The sequence below is a fragment of the Poecile atricapillus genome, chromosome 1, assembly GCF_030490865.1.
Source record: "Poecile atricapillus isolate bPoeAtr1 chromosome 1, bPoeAtr1.hap1, whole genome shotgun sequence".
Taxonomy (NCBI): Eukaryota; Metazoa; Chordata; class Aves; order Passeriformes; family Paridae; genus Poecile; species Poecile atricapillus.
The window spans coordinates 157,967,624-157,988,388 of record NC_081249.1 but is presented as its reverse complement, the minus strand read 5'-3'; the positions used below and the strand labels follow the sequence as shown (position 1 = coordinate 157,988,388).

The window sequence follows — 20,765 nt, the reverse complement described above, 5'->3', positions numbered from 1 at the left end:
TCTCTGCAAAGCCAATAAAAATCTCTTGATTATAATTTAGATAAGAGCCACTGGATTGAATAATAATGTCTGAAACTCCCCTGGCTGTTTCACCTTGAGACGTCCATCACTGGGTTAAACATGATGCTAATTGCATTTGGATTGATTAATTTCTCTCACTCCTGTCTATTCGAATAATGCTTAACAAAATAATCACAGCACCCAGAGCCAAATCTTCTCCGTCAAAGGAATGAAGCCATCAGAACCAGCAGAGATGAAAGAAATGAAGATGACCCGTAATTACTGCTACGGTGATATCATTACCATATTACAGAAAATGAGTGTATGTGGGGGGGAGCAGGGGCTGTGATTATTATTTATTTTTTAATGGAACCTCACATCCTAAGAATACAGATCCAACACGGTGAGTGGAGCATACAGAAATACAGAACTAAAAAATTATTGTGCATTAAATTGCAAAATACAGTGAACACTAGGACTCCTGATACATCAAGCATCCTGTACTGTGAGCTGCTGTTTATTCACTTCACTATTTTTTCATTGCAATAAGATTTTGTGTATGACTAGCATAGAGATTTAAGATGCCTCTCTTCCCAAAAAGATCCTCAAGAGTCTGCAGCAGAACTCACCCATAACCTTGATGCTAAAGTCATTCTTTTTAAATATTATTACAAGTCATCTTATTTTCAGTGCTGGCATTCAGATTTTTAAACCACAAGACCTAATTCGATGCTCAAAGAAAAGCTATTATGCAAGAAATTTTTTTCTTCAATGCTGATTCCTTTCTGAAGGCAGTTATAAACTGCATCCTCAGCCACAGTAGATCACTTTCAGCCATTCAATATGTTGGTTCTGTAAAGATATCAAATGTATCAAGTCTGGAAGAATTTAAAGTATGTTTTGAAAAAAAAGAAAACCAAAAAAACCCAAACAACCAAACCCACAAGCCTAACATGCAAATGGAAGGCCTTCTGCTCCCTTTATTCTCCAAAATACATTCCCAAAGCCCCTATCATTCAAGAAACAAATAGCTTGGCAATTGTGTAAGATCTACAGACACCTGTGCACTGCAATTCTAATTGTGGTTTATACACTTCACTTCTCTCAGTGCTCCTTATGTCTGCCCCCTAGTCTCAGACCAAAGACAAAAATAAACCTACACACTACTAGCAGCTTAAAATATTTATTCTGGAATAAAGCCAAGGTCAAATACACAAGAAAATTTTGCATGCCAAAAGTGTCAAGATGTAAGGCCAGCCACTGACTTATGAAGCTAATTAAACACAGAAAAATTATTCTCAAGTTTTTTGCAAGGCTGAAAGAAAAAAAAAATACCCTTCTAATATTAAAAGCAGTAAGAAAAGCAATTTTGCATCAAAGTTGAGGATATTTTCAAATATACCTGAAAGGTACTTTACTAGTGTAAGTTATCACTGGAAGAGCTACCACTTGGGAGAACTCTGACCATGAAATCCCACAGGTATCACAACTAAACAGCAAAAGAGGGCCTTTTTCTATTAGCTTGTGCCAAAAGGAAAATAATCTCTTCCTGGCTTCCAACACCTGCAGTGGATCAAGAGTTCTTGATAATTTAGATTTGTTCACTGCAGGATCTCATGGAAGAATCTTCTTTCTCAAACAACATGCAGAAATGAGATCAAAACTGCTCAAGAACTCTCAGGCATAAAACACACAAAGAAGCTCAGCAGAGGTCTGTGCTGAACATACACACAGAGGCAGGTATGAAAGGTTTCTGGAGGTGAATGGACCCTTCTCAGAAGGAATGAAGGCAGAAGTGCTGCCCATGCTCCCACAACACAGTGCACCACAATGCAGTGCCCCGCCTGTGCTGCGGAACACGTATTTACTGCTGGGAGCAAAGCAGGTGAACCCTGAGTGTAACAATTTTTTCAAGTTTTATCAGTGGCCAGGGCATGGAGGCCATGGTCAAATCTGAGCCCAGGAGCCAATAGAAACAAAGGGATTAAGAGTTATTAGGAGCAGAGAGAATTACATATTTACAGTACAGTTACTGAAAAATAATCGTGTAATGATTATGTAAGTCCCTATATTCCTTTTGGCTAATAACACTGGGATACAAGCTGTATGGTTATGCAAGCCAGGGCACACAAATCCAATCAGGAGACATCCAGGCTTGTTTACAGGGAGGCTTGCAGCACTGCATCAAGAATGGTACAGCTTCCTTGACCTCCAAAAGGTCAAAACTAGCCCTTATCAATAGGTTAGCTAATGGCCTGAACTGTGAAGAAGAACTGAATTTTTAAATCTAACTTCCATCAACAAACTTATTGCAAAGAGATATCTAGATTAAAGAAGCTTACAATATGGGAGTCTGTATTTATTTGTCCAGAAGTATGTTGTTACTCTAAAGAGCAGAGCAAATCTTTAAAATGTTTTCTAATCCCAAGATTCCTTATTGAAACATTTTCCTATTTAGATGACTGCAGCCCTTGACACAACAATGCATTATCAGTATTGAAGGTCTCCATGAAAAGATTTATGGGGTTTTGACTGGAAAATACTATTTGATTTACACATGATAAACCAAGATTCCTTATGCAATTAGTATTACATTACACAGAAGACTTACAAACTTTCCAAAAATCCAAGGAAAAAGTCTGTATGGCCAAATATATGCAAATGACTGAAATTTCAGTGTTCCAAGATCAAAGTCTCAGGCTTTGTTAAGACAGAATTATGGAAGAATAGCAATACACAGTTTGTGGGCTGTAGAAGAAAACCTTCACAACTGCCCCCATAATTTTATTCTTTCCTTCATGTGAATCAAAGCTACTTCATGTAATAAGTCCTCTTATCCCTATCCTCATCCTTCCCAGTATATTCACTGCTTGCTTAATTCCAGCATTTTAAGTTGTAGTTATATTATTTAAGTTATATTAACTTGGTAAATTTCATGTGTTCTGCCCACTACAATACTCTTCTGGCAGTAGTACCCTGAGCTGAGGGGGAGCTGAAAGACCAGAAGAGGATTCAGTAAATTCAAATCCTTACCAACTCCAAGTTGGTCACAAGACATCTGAGGAAACACACTGATTTAGAAATGTTACAGTTTTTAAAATTTAAAAAACATTGTTTAAATTTTTAAATACCAGTAAAGTTTGAATGAATATGGAGAAGATGTTATTACTCAGAGGATCTATGTTGTCCTGGGTTGATTATGATGTTAAATTGTATCCCCATTCGTCCACCTAACCCAGAGACAGGTTTTATATTCTTAAAATTCCATCTGAGACTAAAAGTGAGTGGAAAAGAAGCACCGAGTCTGTTATCAGAGACTGTACTTGCTCCCCCCACATCGGGAGTTTTGACTACAGCACAGACAGACAACAAGACACAGATCGCCTTGGCTTTTCAACTAGCCGGAGCAGAGAGGTCTTCCTGGACTGTTTTCTTTCCCTTTTTCTGAAACAAATCGAACCTGCTTTGGACTGGGGACTCGGGGGAGCACCGGGAGCTTGCACCCGTGGACTACCGGGAGCCCAGCCTGGGCAGCAGCATTTTCCAGCGCCAGAGGGACTGATAACAGAGCGAACACCCACAGGAAAGAGACCCTCTGAAGTTCTGTCATCTCTTCTGAACGGCGAGAGGTTTTGTAATTTGATATCATTCATTTTTGTGCGGGGTGGTGCTGTGCCTGTGAAATAAACAGGTTTTTTCCACTTCTCTCAGAGAAATCTCTTCCTGAACCGGTTGGGGGGTGGGGGAAAAGAGCCACGTGAATTTGCTTCCCGGGGGCGGGGGGGGGGGGAAGCCCCACTGGAGGTTTTCTCCTAAATTTGCCCTAAACCAGGACAAGTGTTAACCTGACCTACTTCATAACAAAATTGTAATACCATTGAAGGCTATTTGGAATGGGTATTAAAATATAAACAGTGTAGGTTCTGCTACAATTATTACAATTTAGCTGCTAACAAGCTTAAAGACAACTAGGCAAGGTTCAACTGTAAAAGCAGATATAAAAGATATACCCAAAAATACACCCTCCCAGACCCACAAGGAAATGGGAATACACTTTTCATAAACATCCTCACGCTTCTAGTATCGATGAGTTTTGAAGAAAATATTAAGAATCCAAGAAATATGGAGGGTATTGGAGTCTGAAAATATCTCCCGAGAATAGAGGCCAGAAGAAACTCCAGTTTTTTGAAACCCAGAAATAAAGCCAAAAAAAACCAAAAAATCCTTCTTTTTTGCTCCAGAAAGTCTACTGAGAGTAGTCCAGTAAGCTTTGGTACTCATCTGCTTCCAAAAATCCCTTCATGTTTATTTACAGTCCATGCATACCACTGGTCTGAGGCCATGCCTACCATTAGGTACTTCTCTTATGAAAGCTGAATGCAGCCACACTGCTATCTTTTAATGAGCACAGAAGTGGTTTTCATCCATTACTAGAAGAACAGAGGCAGTGCAGCAAAGCAGACAGCAAACCTTCTACAAAACAGCTCAGAAAGGAAAGCAGTGCCTCTGCTTTGCCATGAAGATAGCCATGAAGATGGCCATGAATCTCCATAGATTTGGTGAGTGGGAACACTGCTCTGGGGGTTGAGGGGCATTGAAAATACTTTGTAAGTCAGGAGAAATCTGAATACTCCATGGTCCAGTGACGATGGAACTATCAGATGTATTTAGAGTTAAAAAAGTACAGCAGAGTAGAAGAGGTATAATAAAACCAAGATACAAGGAAAAAGTGCTTAGTGAAGAAAATTTAATCTACCAGAAAAGATCAAATAAGGTATACAGTACAATATCATATGAGGAAAATTGTACAGAATCAGAGATTCATTCTGATGTGATAGAACCTTGGCAGGTCTGCAGTTAATGTTCTGTTCAGAACAGACAGACTGCTCAAGCCTTTATACATCCTCCATTGATGGAGACTGCACAACCTCTCTTGACAATCCTTCCAACACTTGACTGTTCCATGCTGGAAAAGTTTTCTCTTGATTCCAGTCAGAAACATTCTCGCATCAATTTATAATTATTGTCTCTTGTCCTCCCACTGCCCAACTCCATCTTCTCAGATAAGCTCCCTGCATGTTCCAGCAGGCAGGTATCAGGTCCCTGTGAGGTCACCTCTTCTTGCAGAATAAGCCCCACTCCCCTGGCCTCTGTTCACAGGGCAAGTGCTCCAGCCCCTGATCATCTTGGTGGCCCTCCACTGAATTCACTCCAGTTAACCAATGTCTTCTTCACACTGGGACACTGGATGTAGCATTGCAGACGCATTACTTCCCTGGATCTCCACACTGTGTTTCAATCAACAGATGTATATGCAATTCCACATTCCTTTCCCACATACTACTTACTTGCTGTATTCCTTTTTAACACTGTTTCCTTGCCTTTAACCTTCTACCTACCCACTGCTTTGCTTAATGTTCCAGGGAACCCAAGCACCATCGGCAAGAGTGAGGGCATTTTATGCCCTGAGACAGAGAAGGAACTGTTTGCTCCTTCCAGTTTTATATGCATACATTAATAAACGTATATTTTTCGCTTTTTTTTTTTTTTTTAATTAATGTGCTCTTTATTTTTAAGTAAGCCAGGTACTAGACATGAAAATATTGGGGCAACCCAGAGAACTATCTGTTGAAAACCAAATGAGAGCTTGGCCTGCTACCCAGAAATATCCATCACCCAGCCCTTTTCTGCTGGGATTTGTGTTGAATGACGTCCTCTGCAGTTTAACAATTAGTTTTTAGCATAAGAGTCCTGTGTCATCGTCATCATCTCCCCAGGAGACTAAAACAGGCTGAGTGATTTTTAGATTATATGGTCTGATAAGACACAGGCTCCTGACTCTCTGTGTGCGTGTGCCATGCAGGCCACCTGCTCTACGGAGCTGCCACCAGGGACACTTCAAAAAGGTTTAATAATGACGTTCTCTCCAGAGATATAACTCAGAGCATGCTCAGAATTTACATTCTATACCACTGACTAAAATGCTGTATATAAAGTCCTATATATAAATAGGATCTATGACTAGTTGCTAAAAGAGATTGTAGAAATGTTATTTCCTATTGAACGAGAATCTGTGCACTCTGTAGTCATAAAAACTGTAAATGAGCACAGGAATTGATAGAGCAGGGTAGATCAGTAATCTACCCAGTCAGATATCCTGTCTAACTGCACCCAACATCAGAAGCATCACAAGAAAATATAAATTAGGGAGCCACATTACAAAGACATATGGAATAATTATTACTGAAAGATTCCTCCTCTTCTTAAGTGCTTGTTTTAGATCCTGAAGGAGCTGATATTTCCTACTCTAACTAAGAACGCTTTCATCATCCATTTAATTACCTGATTCCTTTTCAATTGCTGCTAAGTATTTGGTCTAAAAAGAAAATAAAAAAATCCCAGTGTGGCAGAAAGTCCCACGTCAAAATATTCATTATGTAAAAAACATTTATTTTTGCTAATTTTAATCTGACTAGCTTCCATTATTTGTTTTCTGCTTTTCTCCCCTCTCATTCATTTCAGAGTTGGGAATCAATAGGAATTTCCAATTTATCTTCTCAGTTGAAAAGATGTAAAATAACAACTGCACTACCTTTCAAAATCAAAGAGATCCCCTTCCTCCCCCCCCTCCATTCTCATAAAGAAAACTCTTGATTTATAAGCAACTCTCTAGAAGTGAATAGTTATACCACACTATCTCAAAATTATTCCTACCAAAATACTGCCTGAAGTGACAGAGTATCCAAACTTACAAAATAGAGAATGAGACTTACTTCCTTCCTGGGAAAAGATTATTAGATCTTATGCAGAAATATAGGGTGTAAAGCATAAACAATTATTAAATTCAAACAGAAGAGGTGGGAGATAGCATAATAATTTGCTGTGGCTCCAAGATTCACTCAAGCCTGAAGACATACAGGAGAAGAACAATCTGCTCAGCTTCACCATGCTGGAGACCTGGCTATTCTGGACCTGGCTGTTTTGGATGATCCCAGGAGCTCAGGAGGTTTGAGGGGCACATGCAAAACATGATTAAATCCTGCCACATTCATCTACTGTGCACAAACCCCAATTACTTTGAGTAAATTCTCCAGTAACTTCAGACAGATTTGTCAAGACAATTCTGCCAAACAGCAGGTTTTTCATACAGAAACACAAAAATCATGTAAAAAACCACAACATACAGAACATCAGAACAATAAAGAAAAAAATATGATTAGAAAGATAAATGGAGAAATGGTCTGATGCAATAGTGAAGTATGTGTAGAAATGTATGGAGATCTTAATCAGTCAAAATATGGAACTCATCTTTGTAGTGGAACAAGAATTGATAAGATCAAAGATTCTGAGAAAGGTATAATATTATAAAAACTTGGGTAAGTACTGTGTGGATATACAGGAAAAGTTTTATTCCATAGGTGTTATATCAAAAAATGGAAGAAGATTTAGATTATGGCTTGGGTGCTTGGAGTTACTGGAGAGCCAAACATTATACTTGGTCACAAGATTAAATGAGCAACAGAACAGCAGCCACCGAAAGAGGGATCACAGACAATTAGTTTGGCACTGGATGAGGAGTAAAAAGCTCCAGTTTCAACAAGTATTAAGGTCCCTCAGATATAAGGGAAATGAAGGGGCTGCTAGGAAGCATTTTTAATCCCATAAGTTCTAGGAAGGTAGTAATGTTCATTAGCTCCTGCTGTGCTCTAAATACTCTGAAATATGGATGTTGCTAACTTACAGTCACAATATAGAACAAAATACGATACAAGACAAACAAAGCCATGCTAACTCTACAAGATAGCTGTGTTTCATGTACATAAATTTTATTTTTTTTTCAAATTATCTGGCTCCTTAGGAGTAATAAAACACTACTTTGCATGAGCACTGTAGTGCTTGCACAGAAGTTATATTATCAGAATTATTTACTGAAAAGAGAATAAAGGTTAAGAGTACTGAAAAGAAAGGAAACAAAGATAAAGTGCTACAGAACTGATATTCTCTTCATTCATAGTACAGTTTCACTGCCATAACTACATACAATTTGAATCATTACAATACATCTACATCACACTTTCCTCATAATTTAATTGGAAACTAGGTGATACCCACTATAAAAATCATCAACATTCACCATTTCTCCTCTCATTGACACACATGCAAAAAGCCTATAAACTCCTATTGTCACCAGCCTAAGACATGGCCTTCACTGGAAGATGTCTCCATGGGCTTGAAGAACTTGTGCCCTCTCTAGGAATCCAGCAGCAGTTCTTTTGTTCTATCCAGCAGGCAGAGGTCACTCAAAATCCTCATTAGGATGTGATCTGCAACTATGCACCAAAAGGAAGAGTCTAGCTTGTAGGATTTTGGATTTCATTTAAGGCAGTTTTTAGCATGAAGAAAGACCAGCAGGTACATTTTCAATGCCATCTGCTGGATAAAACAGACAACTCTAATAAAGGCAAACACCCGCTGTTTTCCATCTATCACCACCAACTCATACCAACAGCTCCCTCTTCTTTGTACCTCACCTAAATGAAGATCAAATTTGAAGTCAACTTAATAAGCACATCTTATTCCCCACTCTGTTAATGCATCCAAAAAAAGCAAATAAGCCAGTATTTATGAACATGTTTGAATGTATAAAAATGACTGCATTTTACTCCAGCTGAGAATTCAGGGGGTTTTCACAGAGAAAAACATCTTAAAATAGATTTGATGAGAAAAGCCTGATGCCTGTGCTGTAAAACATATTCCTGCACTGCAATAATCTCATCTCCCATTCTAGAAGAGCTAATACTTCTTTGTGAGGAGAGCAATGAAAACGTCACAACACAAGAAGGTTTTCTCCTCTTGCCTGAAGAGTATTTTTCCCATTGGAAAGACCAACAATGGAAAGCATTCACTCAGCTAAATGAGTAGAAACAGACTTGTATTTCTCAATAAAATGGAACAGACAACTGCTCTAAAGAGACGGATAAATTCTATTCCTAGAGCAGTCCAACACCAGATTTCCTAGGATTTGAGAACAGGTATTTATTAATTGAGAGTGAATAAAATGTTGGCTTGCTCTTGAGTAATTTCCTGACTTTTGTGAGTTATGACATTATGGTAAATAAAATTGCAAAGCTTCACTAAATGTGTCTCAACTGTTCACAGAAATCACTGACAATATGGGTATCTGCAATTTCTCATAAAGGACATCTGAACACATTCCCCTTGTGATAGTGTAACCAAACAACTTCTGAAGACTCTGGCAGAATGACCCTCTTGCTCTATTATGCCATTTAGACAGCCTATTGGATCACCTGAATTGAGTAAAAAAAGAAGGACTGGCATGAAATGAGGTCTGGCATGAGGTTGATGTAACTCAGGTAAGACGAAGGAACAGATTGCACTCCTAGGTCCTCAAATACAAAAATTGTACTTGCTGACGTGAAAAAACAACAATTGTTAATAAACAGATATTCTACTCTTCAACACTCCATATGGCAGTCTGATGGATTAAACACCAGCAGAGTGTTGATCACTCTAAAAGCTCATATTGAGATGATCTGGAAAATCTGTCTATCTACAATTTACGAATTCTGGTTAATTTAATTAAAATGTTGCATCACTAAGTGCCTTAATATGGAAAGCCGTAAGCTTGTGAGGTTCCTGGCACATGCCTGCCTTCAGAAGAAGCTACAGAACAAATTAGCAAGAGTCTCCTTTTAAATTTGGGACATTACAAAGGAAAGAAGACTCCTGAGCTAGAAAATTTGTCTAAGTGTAGAAGCAGGAAGAAGAGGGCAGAGAAATCTCCAGAATACGTAGAAGAATAGGTGATATAATAAGGCTAAGGAATGCCTGTAGCATAAGAAAAAAAGGACATAGGCTGTCAAGGTACAGGTGACTTTGAAAGGGGCCAGCTGAGGTTAAAGGAAATTAGATGTGTTATAAATAAGAGACTGAGAACTGGAGAGAGAGGGGTGGGGTTCAGGAAAGGAACTGTCTCCTTGCAAGGAGCACAAAGGCCAGGAAGTCCCAAAAATGAAGCAGCCCATGATGAACATGCTTGGTCAAAGGTAAACCCAGTGCTGTAATCTCCCCTTACCAAGGGAGGCTTGAGGCCTGGCTTCTTCAGTTGAGACAGGCTCCAGCACATACACAATCAATTACTGCAATTTAGCTAAGGGGTGGTACCTGTTCATTTCCAATTTGGTGCCAACACCATGAAAGAGAATCTTTGACACTAAGCCAGCTTACAAAGTTGTTTTTTTTTTCTTCTTAGAAGCACGGCTGGATGAAAGAATACAGACATTCCCAATGCAAAACACCTGTCACAAAAGACAAATGAAGAAACTGCTAGGATGTGGAAGCAGATGATAGTTTGGAAAAAAAATAGAAAACCATGTCTGAATGCAGTTCTAAGTTAATGGAAGCCAAAATATTCCCAGTACACTACTATCTCTGGAATGACATGTGTGTGTTAATACTTTTTTATACTTAATAATATCTACTGTTCATCTTCTTAAACAAAAAATGAAGATGCTGAGTTCATTTCTTAGCAGTTAAAGCTGAGGATACATCACCAAGTGTTTTCCAGGCACAACTGCTAATATTTGAGAGAAGTCTGAAAAAAGGGAAGTGGTGTTATCAAGGAGATGATTGTGGAAGTACAAAGAGAAGTCCCCATGTTACTATTGTCTCAGTCCACTGTAATTCAATGTCTTGGGGTTTCTTCCTAACTTGTCTTAAACTGAAACATTCAACAAAGCATAAAATCATTCTTTTCTCATTCCATTTCCAAAACTATCTAGACTAAAGAAAAAAAAATCTAGATGGAAGGAACAGCAGTTATCTCTAGGAAAACATTGGTTTAGGCTCATTTCTTGATCCAAATCATTAAACAGAAACAATTTTGGATTTTTTCTGTAGAATGATCATCTTACTTGGAAAAAGTAGGAGGAGTAGTCTCTCCAGTATGGCAATTTGTCCTCTACTTGTACAAGCAGATGAGGTTTTTCCTGCAAAACCCAAGAAGATCTGTTGACCTTCTGCAACAGACAATAGGGTACATGAGATTGTGAAGAAGGCCTGGTTGTGTTCTGTGTCTAGCACAGTATTATAAAGAAAAACTGTCATCCCTTGAACACCACTTCAGCTGTGTTTCTACAATTCACTGTGTGACAAAAAAGAATATTGACCTTTTACAATGCACAACCCTATACTAATCTTTCCCATAAGAGTAGAATTCAGAAAAATTGATCTGGAGTAAATAAAAAACAAAGCCATATGCTTAGAAAATAAAAACCATTTATAAAAAGTTTGATCACATTTACATCTCCATGCTTCCTATAGACTATTTCCAACTACTTTTCAGAACATGCGACTGTGTCAGAGCCAAAGTTAATTATTTCTATATTCAAATACAAGAGTACTGATCTTTGATACTATTATAAGAATAAGAGCCAATAAAAAGTTCCAAAGCCAGAAAGCAAGGTGGGAAAATAACCTTCCTTCCCCTAAGTCTTCTCTAATTCAGAGAGACCAAGCAGGCTGGTTTCAAAACAAGAGCAAGTGATATAACCAAACAAAAGCAGATCTGAAAGGTGAGCAAACCCCACAAGCCACAGAGTCATTATTACTGTGTCGACAGCACACTTGTTAAAAATGTATATTTTAATTTTCTGTATTGCTTAAAGGTCCCAATTTGCCCAGGGATCTAGCTAAGCTGCCATTTTCTACCACAACACAGTCTAATCTTTATTTAATGGATTTAGCATCTATCTTCACTAGAGTGGTCTCTAAGGGGAAGGGGAGGGGAGTATGAAGGGGCATGAAGAGATGATCAGGGCCCCCCTCTCCTTCATCCACCCGGCGCTCATGTTTGTGTTCAAAATTCAATTACCTCCTTATTGATACTTCACAGAGATATTTAAGCTGCAAACATGAAGCCCTGATTTCCCAGGGGGCCATGCCCCTCTCTATTTCACTGCTCTGCTTCCCCCAGGGTGAATTCCTGAGGCGTCCATATTAATAGGTAATCAGTCACAATTCATTTATTAAACAGCTAGCAAGGTTTATCAGCCTGCCCTGATTAGCCGGAAGAAGCCACTGAATTCCTAATTTATTTATGGAAATATAAGTGTCTTTTTGAATTCCATTCATGAAAGACAAGGGTGCCATGGGTCTGGCAGACTGAATTCTAACAGGGAAGCACCAGGCAACCTGGACACTGAGGACTTTGCAACTTCAGCCTGGTAAATGCACTGTGCTGACCCCAGCATGACCAAGAGATTTAGACCAGAACCTCAGACAAGGATTCACAAGCCAGCTCTTCAGAGATGAGGCATTGCCACCCACTGCAACTAGAAAATTACTATCCACTGATGGTTCGGATGGTGTGGAATGGCTGGAAAAAGTTCACTAAACAGAGCCATCCATGCAACAAAACTAGGTCAAAATAATAAAGAAAAAAAGATGCATTTTCAAAAGTTTGAATGAAACATTCATTGTGCTGAAAACAATTGCCAGGTAACATTAATATATGCATTTACACATGATGTTCAGCTTTTTGAAAACTGCATACTGTTACAACCTTTACATTATTTTTGCTATAATCATTTCAACTAAATAGTTTTTTAAATGGAACGCCACTACTGTACATTCAAACTCAGACACAGAAAGTCAGTGATGCTGCTGATTACCAAAAAGTGAAAATGGCTAAAAACAATTTAAAAAGTAATTTCTCTGTTTTTTAAAAAGAGATATGGAGTACTCAGTAAAAAGCAGACCTTAAAGTGTAAAGACTTATATATGCACTAGATACACCTTAAGGCAGCTAGACTACAGCTTCATATAGCATAAAGCTTATAAACACAGGCCTCTGAAGGTTCAAGGCCACCACTGGCGAAAAACTCTTTTTATCCCCGTCAGCTGTGTAGTGATCTCCAAGACTCACATACACCTGAATTTTACCCACCATAGCTACTTAATCAGAAAACAACTAGGAATGGAAGACTATAGAAAATGTTTATTTCCTTTTGCTTCTTAATACAAATTTGTGTTATATGAAATATAGATAGAGGCATGTTTAAACATATTGGGAGGATTTCTGTTAATACTAATTCTGAGACAGTGTTATGAGACATTTGGTTTAGCAACTTCAGTATTCTGATCACGTTATTAACTGACTACAAAAGTATTCAAAACTAACAAGTCAAAGCATAAAGAGGATGCAGGTGCCACTCCACAATACTGTATCTCACAAAAAATATTTCAGTTCAATCACAATTACTTGAAAATATATTTCAAAAAACATTCCAAAATCTTATGTAGTTTAAAATTGGCTATGCCTATATCCTCTGAATTTACAAGCACAAGCCCAATAGTTACACAAAAGGTTTTAATTTAAGATTCCATTACACAAAAATTGCAGCAGTGCATTAAAACATATAAAATCCCCACTTCAACTGAACTAGTACAACCCATAACCTTAAATACAAAATATATTATTTCCTCTCAAATTACAGTGGTTAGACATGAAAAGATGTAGTACATGCAATAAATACATCCAAAATGCTGGGAGGACTGAGTGTTTGAATACATCACAACCAGAACTTGTATGTTGCAGGTGTTTGAAGTCAAGGATGGCATGGGGAAATGAATCCTAGAAGAAGCATATTTTTACTGCCTGAAAAAGTAATCAATAGCTTAATTGTTATTAGTTTGTGTTTTCTGCAAATAAGGATGATTCAGTGTATTTTTCCTACTATGAAATGTAGTTCCTAGAAGAAGGAAAAAGACACAGAATTTACATGAAAGATTTCTCAATACCTTTCCTCCACTGTATAAGGAGAATTTTCACGCTGAATTTTCAAGAGGCGGACACCACAGGATTTTATAACAGACCCAAACATCTAATCAAGTTGTGGCTCTCAACAGCCAGTTTCTGCAGCCCCCATTGCTTGGGGAACTGCAAATACTACCAATGAAAATAAAACAACCTCTTCCTTTCCTGAGTCTATCCATGCTTCACCTTTTCCCCCTTCAGCAGTAAATTCACAAGAGTGATTTTAAACAAGGGCTTTGCAGAATACACAAGACAGAACTCACTACAGAGTAGGTAAAATAGGACACTCGTGCATTTTCACTGGGAAGCTCACTGAGCATCAAACTCAACGTTATTTTCACTCCCTCAATTTGTAAGCTCCTTATCATGCAGAACACTGCAGCACTGTCCATAACAGAGATCCAACCCATGATGCCCAAAGGTGCTGCAAAATGTAAGCTGCAATCATGTTGTAGTTATTTCTAGACTAGACAAACATTATTTCTAGTCTTGCAGTTTTCACAGATGTTACTCCTAGTTATTTCTAGTTTTCACTGCTTTCAAAACACAACTGAGTGAAAGCAACGTAGCACTGGCACAGAAAAAAACCCTACAAAAAAAAACCCTACAAAAACCCTACAAAACCATAAGAGAATAGAAGTTATTATTACAACAGAGAACATAACACTACAATCTTTAACTGCTTGACTGATTTTCCAACTAGCCAGTGTAAAGTCCATTTTAATGCAACCAAGTCTGATATAGATAACCGGTCAAACTCAGCATGCCACTGCCCATCCATCAAGCTGAACTGGAACTCATGTCCCTGTATAGCACCCAAAGGGTTTCAAAATAAAACCAGAAGTACTACCAGAAGGTACTCCTTCCTTTCTAATGCATTGCTAGAACTTGAAGACAAGCACCTATTATTCTGCTGAAAATTACTCTTCATACTTTCATCCTGTCCTGTCTTGTCCTCCATCTTATATGTTTATTTCTAATTCTCCTGAAACAATGCCCATATACTTTTAAGGCTACTACAGTAACAAACTGCATGGCTACAATAAAGCCTGGGATGATTATCTTTTTCTTGCACAGTCAGTGCCAGCAACATCATACTCTTACTGACTTAACAAGGAACAAACTGCACACACAGAAATTACTTTCTACCCTACTTAAATGCTGTAACTTAAGTGACAGACATTTCCAGGCAGAATACAACACAGCTCAGAATAAAAATGAGACCCTTTAATTGACACTGGAGAAAATGAGATTCTAATTGCATATGCTATATTTTCCTGATGACAATGAGGTTAGCATTTGCAAAAGAAGTGTTAGGAGTTCCTTAAGGACCAACAGGTTATTAAGACCTTTATCATATAAGTCATTAGAAATGTGACATTTCCAACAGCAGAGAGCCCTCTAGAGCTACCACGGGATAACAGTTCAGCGACCCTCCAGGAGAAGGGCACCAGTGCTGCTTAATGCAACACCTGGGCTCTTCACAGGTTCCCCTCCAGCTACTGACTGAACCCAATTTTACCTGGCTCAGTAGAACAGAGATCAAACCCTACAGTGAGAAAACAGAAGTCACATTTTAATTTGAAGTATATGTGAGCTAATATTTATTGTACTGACAGTAAACTTGGAAAGCTTTAATAGGTTTAATAGTTTTTAATGGGTTTAATAGGTTTGGCAGAAGTTGTGCAAGGACTTAGAGATACTTATTTATAATACATATGTTTGTAAAAAAATCACCAAATACCTGAAAAGCAAAATTATACATGACAGTGCATAGTGACACCAAAATAATTGTCACTTTGTGTAGTTCAAACAATATGTGGATATATTCCTCATAGCACAAAAAGCTCTCCATATGAAAATGCCCTATCAATGTAAAATAATTTCTACACAGAAAATATATTCTGCTAAACTTATTATAATAAAGTTTACAAGCTTCCACTAAAACAGTGCTCAAAACAACACATAAATGAAATCTACTTAATCAGTTATCAGATGTCTTTCAATTACCTCTACTCTCGTGCTTGTGCTGCAACAAGCAATCAGTACAATTAAATTACAAACTGAAAATCTCTTCTTACACAGCATGGAGTTTCCTACTCCCACCTCCTCTCAATTACAGTACAAGTTGTAAGATAAATTGCAAAAAAAACCCCTATATTGTTTAGCTTTACTGTCAAGACTTAAAACTGTGAAAAGCGGTAAGCACAACTTTATTATCTCCTCATTGTGACCAAAAATAGCAAGAATAAATTCACCCATTTTCTCAAAACCAAAACCCATTGAAGCATACAATTTTGGGACTGACAACTGAATTACAACACATGAACCACAGGTTTGGGTTTACATTTTAAGAGCATAAGTTAACCACTTAAAGTTATGAGCTTAACTTTCTGCATGTTAATCCATCAAACTTAATTACAATATGAGTTTGCAGTGTGCGTAAGGAACAACAATCTCTTGGACACTTTAAAGAATCCACAAACAGCCTTCAAACATCCTTTCATGGGCAAGTATAAAGTAATGTTTTATTACCAAAATAAATTTCTAAGAGCCAACACTTCACTGGAGGGGGGAGGTAAAGAACAAACTTGCAATGAATATGATAAGAAGAGGTAGTATGTCTACTCTGCTGGCAACAGCATCAAGCTTCCTTTTTTGATCTCCAGCTAGAACTCAAAATGCCACAGCAAAACCTCCCTGTAGAAACAGAAGCAATTCGAAATATCTCAGCACCCTGACAAATTCATGATAGGATCCCGTAAGTCAGGAGTACAGTACCCCATTGGGGCTACTTTTATCTCAGGCCCCCTGCTATATCAAACAATGCACTTCTAAATGAGACTATTTTCAGAACAGAAATCACTCAGTTTTACATAAATCGGTTACTCCTCTGCCCTAGAGACTCCCAAAATCTCGTGGCCATAAACTCCAGTTATATTGGGACACATATTGGGATATGCTATGTTTTTACAAGATTTTTATTCTATCTTACATTCAGTTTTCAATGATGTCTAAGAAAATGCAAATAGCTGTCATTGCTTCCATGCTATGAACAGCAGCAATCCTTTGACATTCTTCAATAAAGTTCTTGTCTTCTCTAAGAATCAAGTACAATCTTTGTGCATCAAGAAGACAAGGCTTAGACAAAAAAGAAAAGGTACATTCAGGGGTAATCTGTTGTACATGCCTGTGCACACACCGAGCAGGTCCACACCAAGACTAAGGGAGCAAGAACACTCAGCCATCCTCATTAGAAACATGTCAGGACAGTAACTACACGTGTACACCAAGGGTCATAGCAGAGTCCTCAGCTCCTTTTCCTTATCCCCTTAAAATGTGTATTTCAGCAGGATATGTATGGGAACTAGTTATAAAAGTCATGCAATTAAAAAAGCATTTCTGAGGTATTCATGGGACTGTACCAGCCACAAGTGCCTGACAGCCCTGCATGTGTGAAAATCCCTGGAGAGCCATCACACTTCAATTACTATCACTAACATTAGTCATTATCAGGCTGGCTTCAGTCCCTGGGGAAGGCAGCTTGTGATGACAATATCCAGCCTCTCCTTGTAAAACAATTCATTAGGCAAAGCGGAACAGCTGGGGCAGCCACGTGGATGTCTGCAGAGTGGGGCCCCCCACTGGGACCTCCAGCCCCCCTCTTCCTTTTGGACAGGGGCAGCCACTGCCCCCATGACAGCTGTAAAAGCCTCTGGGGACACTTCAGGTTTAATCAGTGCTCCTTATACTCAGGGGAAGCATTTGATTGCAAACTTAAACTAATGGCACTCAGAAGGTTACAACAATCATCAGATAAGAGGCTTTAGGGCATTTTTATCTTGTTCTAATGCTCACAAGTTAATGAAGCAATAAGAGTCAGATACTATCAGACTTGGTCTAGCAACATTGTAAAGACGGGATGTTCAAAGCTGCATCTCCTGCAGATGCAAGAGGAAAGGTGGCAAGTTCACAATTGATCTTACAGAAGACTTCATGCTCAGGATGACTGAAACCACTCAATAAAGTGACAAAATGCTTGGCAAATTTTCACACAGCTTTGTATGCATTATCACTGGATCCAAAATGGAGGAAACAGAAGAGGAATACAGCAAATTAAACAGGTAAATAATTTCTGGCATTAGAACAGACACAGACTAATAATTTCTAGCCTTTATGCTGCATGCAAATAGAAATCCTTTTATATATATAATGTGTTCAAATGGCTGAGAATAGCCTCACTTTTCTTAGTTACCCTGCTTGGGTGCCAGGCTGAAGAGCACTGGATGCTGGAATCTGTTTCATTTTCATATTCTCATTTTGCTTCTGATGACTGACACAATATTCTAATGATACCTTCCTGTGGCATATAATAGCACCAAGCAGGGGGAAACAACAAACAGCAGCACACAGCAAAGGACACTTAACAATAAATGCTTTATATGCTGTTTTTTAAAATTCACTATTTTTTCAATGCCTTGCAAAAACAAGATAACATGAACCCCACCTTACAGCTGGGGAGATAGGAAGAGGCATTTAAGAAGGCACATAAATGAACCAAGCAGAAGAGTGGTAGTACCAGAAACTGAGCCAAGTCTCCAAAGTCACACTCCAGTGAGATTTTTCACTGGGATCAGCTGCTGCTCTACAAATAGGTCCAGCAACCCATACTGTGGAAGAAAATTCTCTCTTCGCTCCTGCCAGAAGCCAAAATTTACAGGAAAACATTTCAGACAGAGAGGCACAGGGATAATCGTTACAGTATCTGTAAATACAGAGTAAATGTTCTAGTAACACAGAAGAAGTGAAAAGTTTTAATTTAATAAATGCATAGACAGCAGAAGATGTTTAAATAATAAATACAGACCAGTTGTAAGGGTTTGAGAGTCCCTGCTAGAATGACTCCTGAGATTTGTTTGGCATTTTTGTGTTTTTAAATGATAATGGAAAAATGCACATAACCTTATGCTTGATCAAACTTTTCCCCATACTCAATTTCTCCACTGACAGTAGTCTACAAGTTATCCTGTCAGAATGAGAGTAGCAAAAAATAGGCTTCTGACAGTATAATGTAAGAACATTTTGTTTGTAGTCATGTTTCTTTCTGTGCCAAGCATGTGGCAGGTAGAAATGCTTTAATGTGACAGCCCATTCCTTTACTTTTGTGGCTAAAAGCTCTTCAGTCAAGGCCCATTGACCCTCTACTTGTCTAGACAGACAGAGGTGATTTCACTGTTCATTTCAGCCAAGACACACAAGAACCTCTGTGTATGCTGAGGACCATTCTCCTGCTCAACTTAAAGAATTGTACTGAATGGACTGTATCTCCTTACACACAAAAATTGGCTCTGCAGCTCACATGACATAGACTTGTAATCATCTCTGTCTATGAAAGTATTTGAAAGTCCATTCATCATTCCCTCAAAGCCTAAAAGCCATCACTGTGATACAGGAATTCTTAGGTTTCCTGCTCCTAATCAGCTGTTCCCATAGAGGCAGATCATAAAGTTGCACCTGGCTTAAAGCTCGTAAGCTGAACCATTTGGAGCTATGGGGAATCGGGCTTCAAATGCACTTCTAGGTCTAGAAGGAGATCTTAGATCACAGAAAGATGGAGTCACTGCATGATCAGGGTTATAAGGGTGCAGGAGGTCTCCTGGTCAAAGTAGGGTCAATTATGAGGTTAGATCATGCTGCTTAAAACTTTATTGAGTCAGGTCTGGCAAAACTCCAAGAACAGAGAATGCAGAACCGGTGACTTCACAATGTGTTCCACTACTCGACTGACCAGTGCTAATATTGAAGATGCCTTCACAAAGCACAAACTGGTGCTTTGAGTAGCATAAAAAATCCTGCAGAAGTTAATGGTGATGAATCAGGTGACTGATTTCACAGTCTTCAGAGCAGTTTGGTCAGTTAGTTTTCAGATTAATCAGATTTCTTTCTCTTCTTCCTCACTAAGACAAAAAAGGCTCCCTTTTCTTAACCACAGGAAGTATCTAGATAAACCTTCACTCTATCAACATAAATTCAAAAAATCTTTTCCAGAAAGGATCAAACCACTGCAGAATTTCTTCCTAATATTGAACAAACCATAAGAGACAAAGGGGACTTACATGAAAGACATTCTTAGACATGAATACTAGGGTATAAGGAATGTTTTGTGGGTTTTTTTTATTGGTTTGGTGTTTTTATTTTGTTGTTCTTGTTTGTTGGTATTTGTTGTCCTGGGTTTCTTTCAGTGGAGGCAAATACTGTATTTGTCTTATTTAAATAAAGCAAGTAATACATCCTGGCTGAAGTACCTTTCAGAGGTAACCTATTTAACAAATAGGTATGGGCATGTAGAAAAGGTGAGGAGGAGGACAAGAGAAAAGAAAAAAAAACCCCACATTTCAATAAAGATCAGGTAAAAGGCATCTCACCATCTCAGCTTTTATTTAGAATTTAGCTGTTGCATTGAGCATCACTCACTCCAACAGCAGTTATCTGCCAGCTTTTGGGCCACTCAGCATGTAATCCTTATATATATAGCTTTGGAAACTCAGTATCAGAGCAAGATGGGACACTGTCTACCACTGGAAAAACTCCCCATTGTACTTCCAACTTCAGGTTCCAGAATTAACCATGCAAAGGCAGGTGTCATTTTAGCATTTCTAACACTTCTATCCCAAATCACATTTTAAAGCTATCTATGCAATCACAGAGTTTACATTGTTTATGATAATCTCCCTTTGGTAAGAGATGTCCACCAGAATTAGAAAAATGCAATCAGCTGCATTTGGGAGTCTCAGTGAATACCTCACATAATGGAAATTTGGGGTTTTACAGTCACTTTGGATATTTGAAAATAATTCTGTGGTAAAATAATTACCTTATTATGAAAAAAAGTATTAGGTCACAGACAAAAAAATCCAACCCAGACAAA

General features: G+C 38.3%; 1 protein-coding gene across 4 annotated transcripts in view; it reads right to left on the bottom strand.

Annotated features, from left to right (window-relative positions):
- The window catches only part of LIN52 (lin-52 DREAM MuvB core complex component), a 40,982-nt gene that overhangs the window by 9,373 nt on the left and 10,844 nt on the right, over positions 1 to 20,765 (bottom strand). Inside the window, exon 6 of one of the 4 annotated variants that reach the window (XR_009278597.1) lies at positions 18,417 to 18,534. The exons of 2 other annotated variants lie outside the window; for them this stretch is intronic. Coding sequence is in view for 1 of the 2 variants with exons in the window: in XM_058848275.1 (XP_058704258.1) it covers positions 18,442 to 18,602 (161 nt within the window). In the remaining variant the exon portion in view is untranslated. Of the gene's footprint in view, positions 1 to 18,416; positions 18,603 to 20,765 lie in introns of all 4 variants that reach the window. One more of the 4 variants, XM_058848275.1, reaches the window with a different exon arrangement.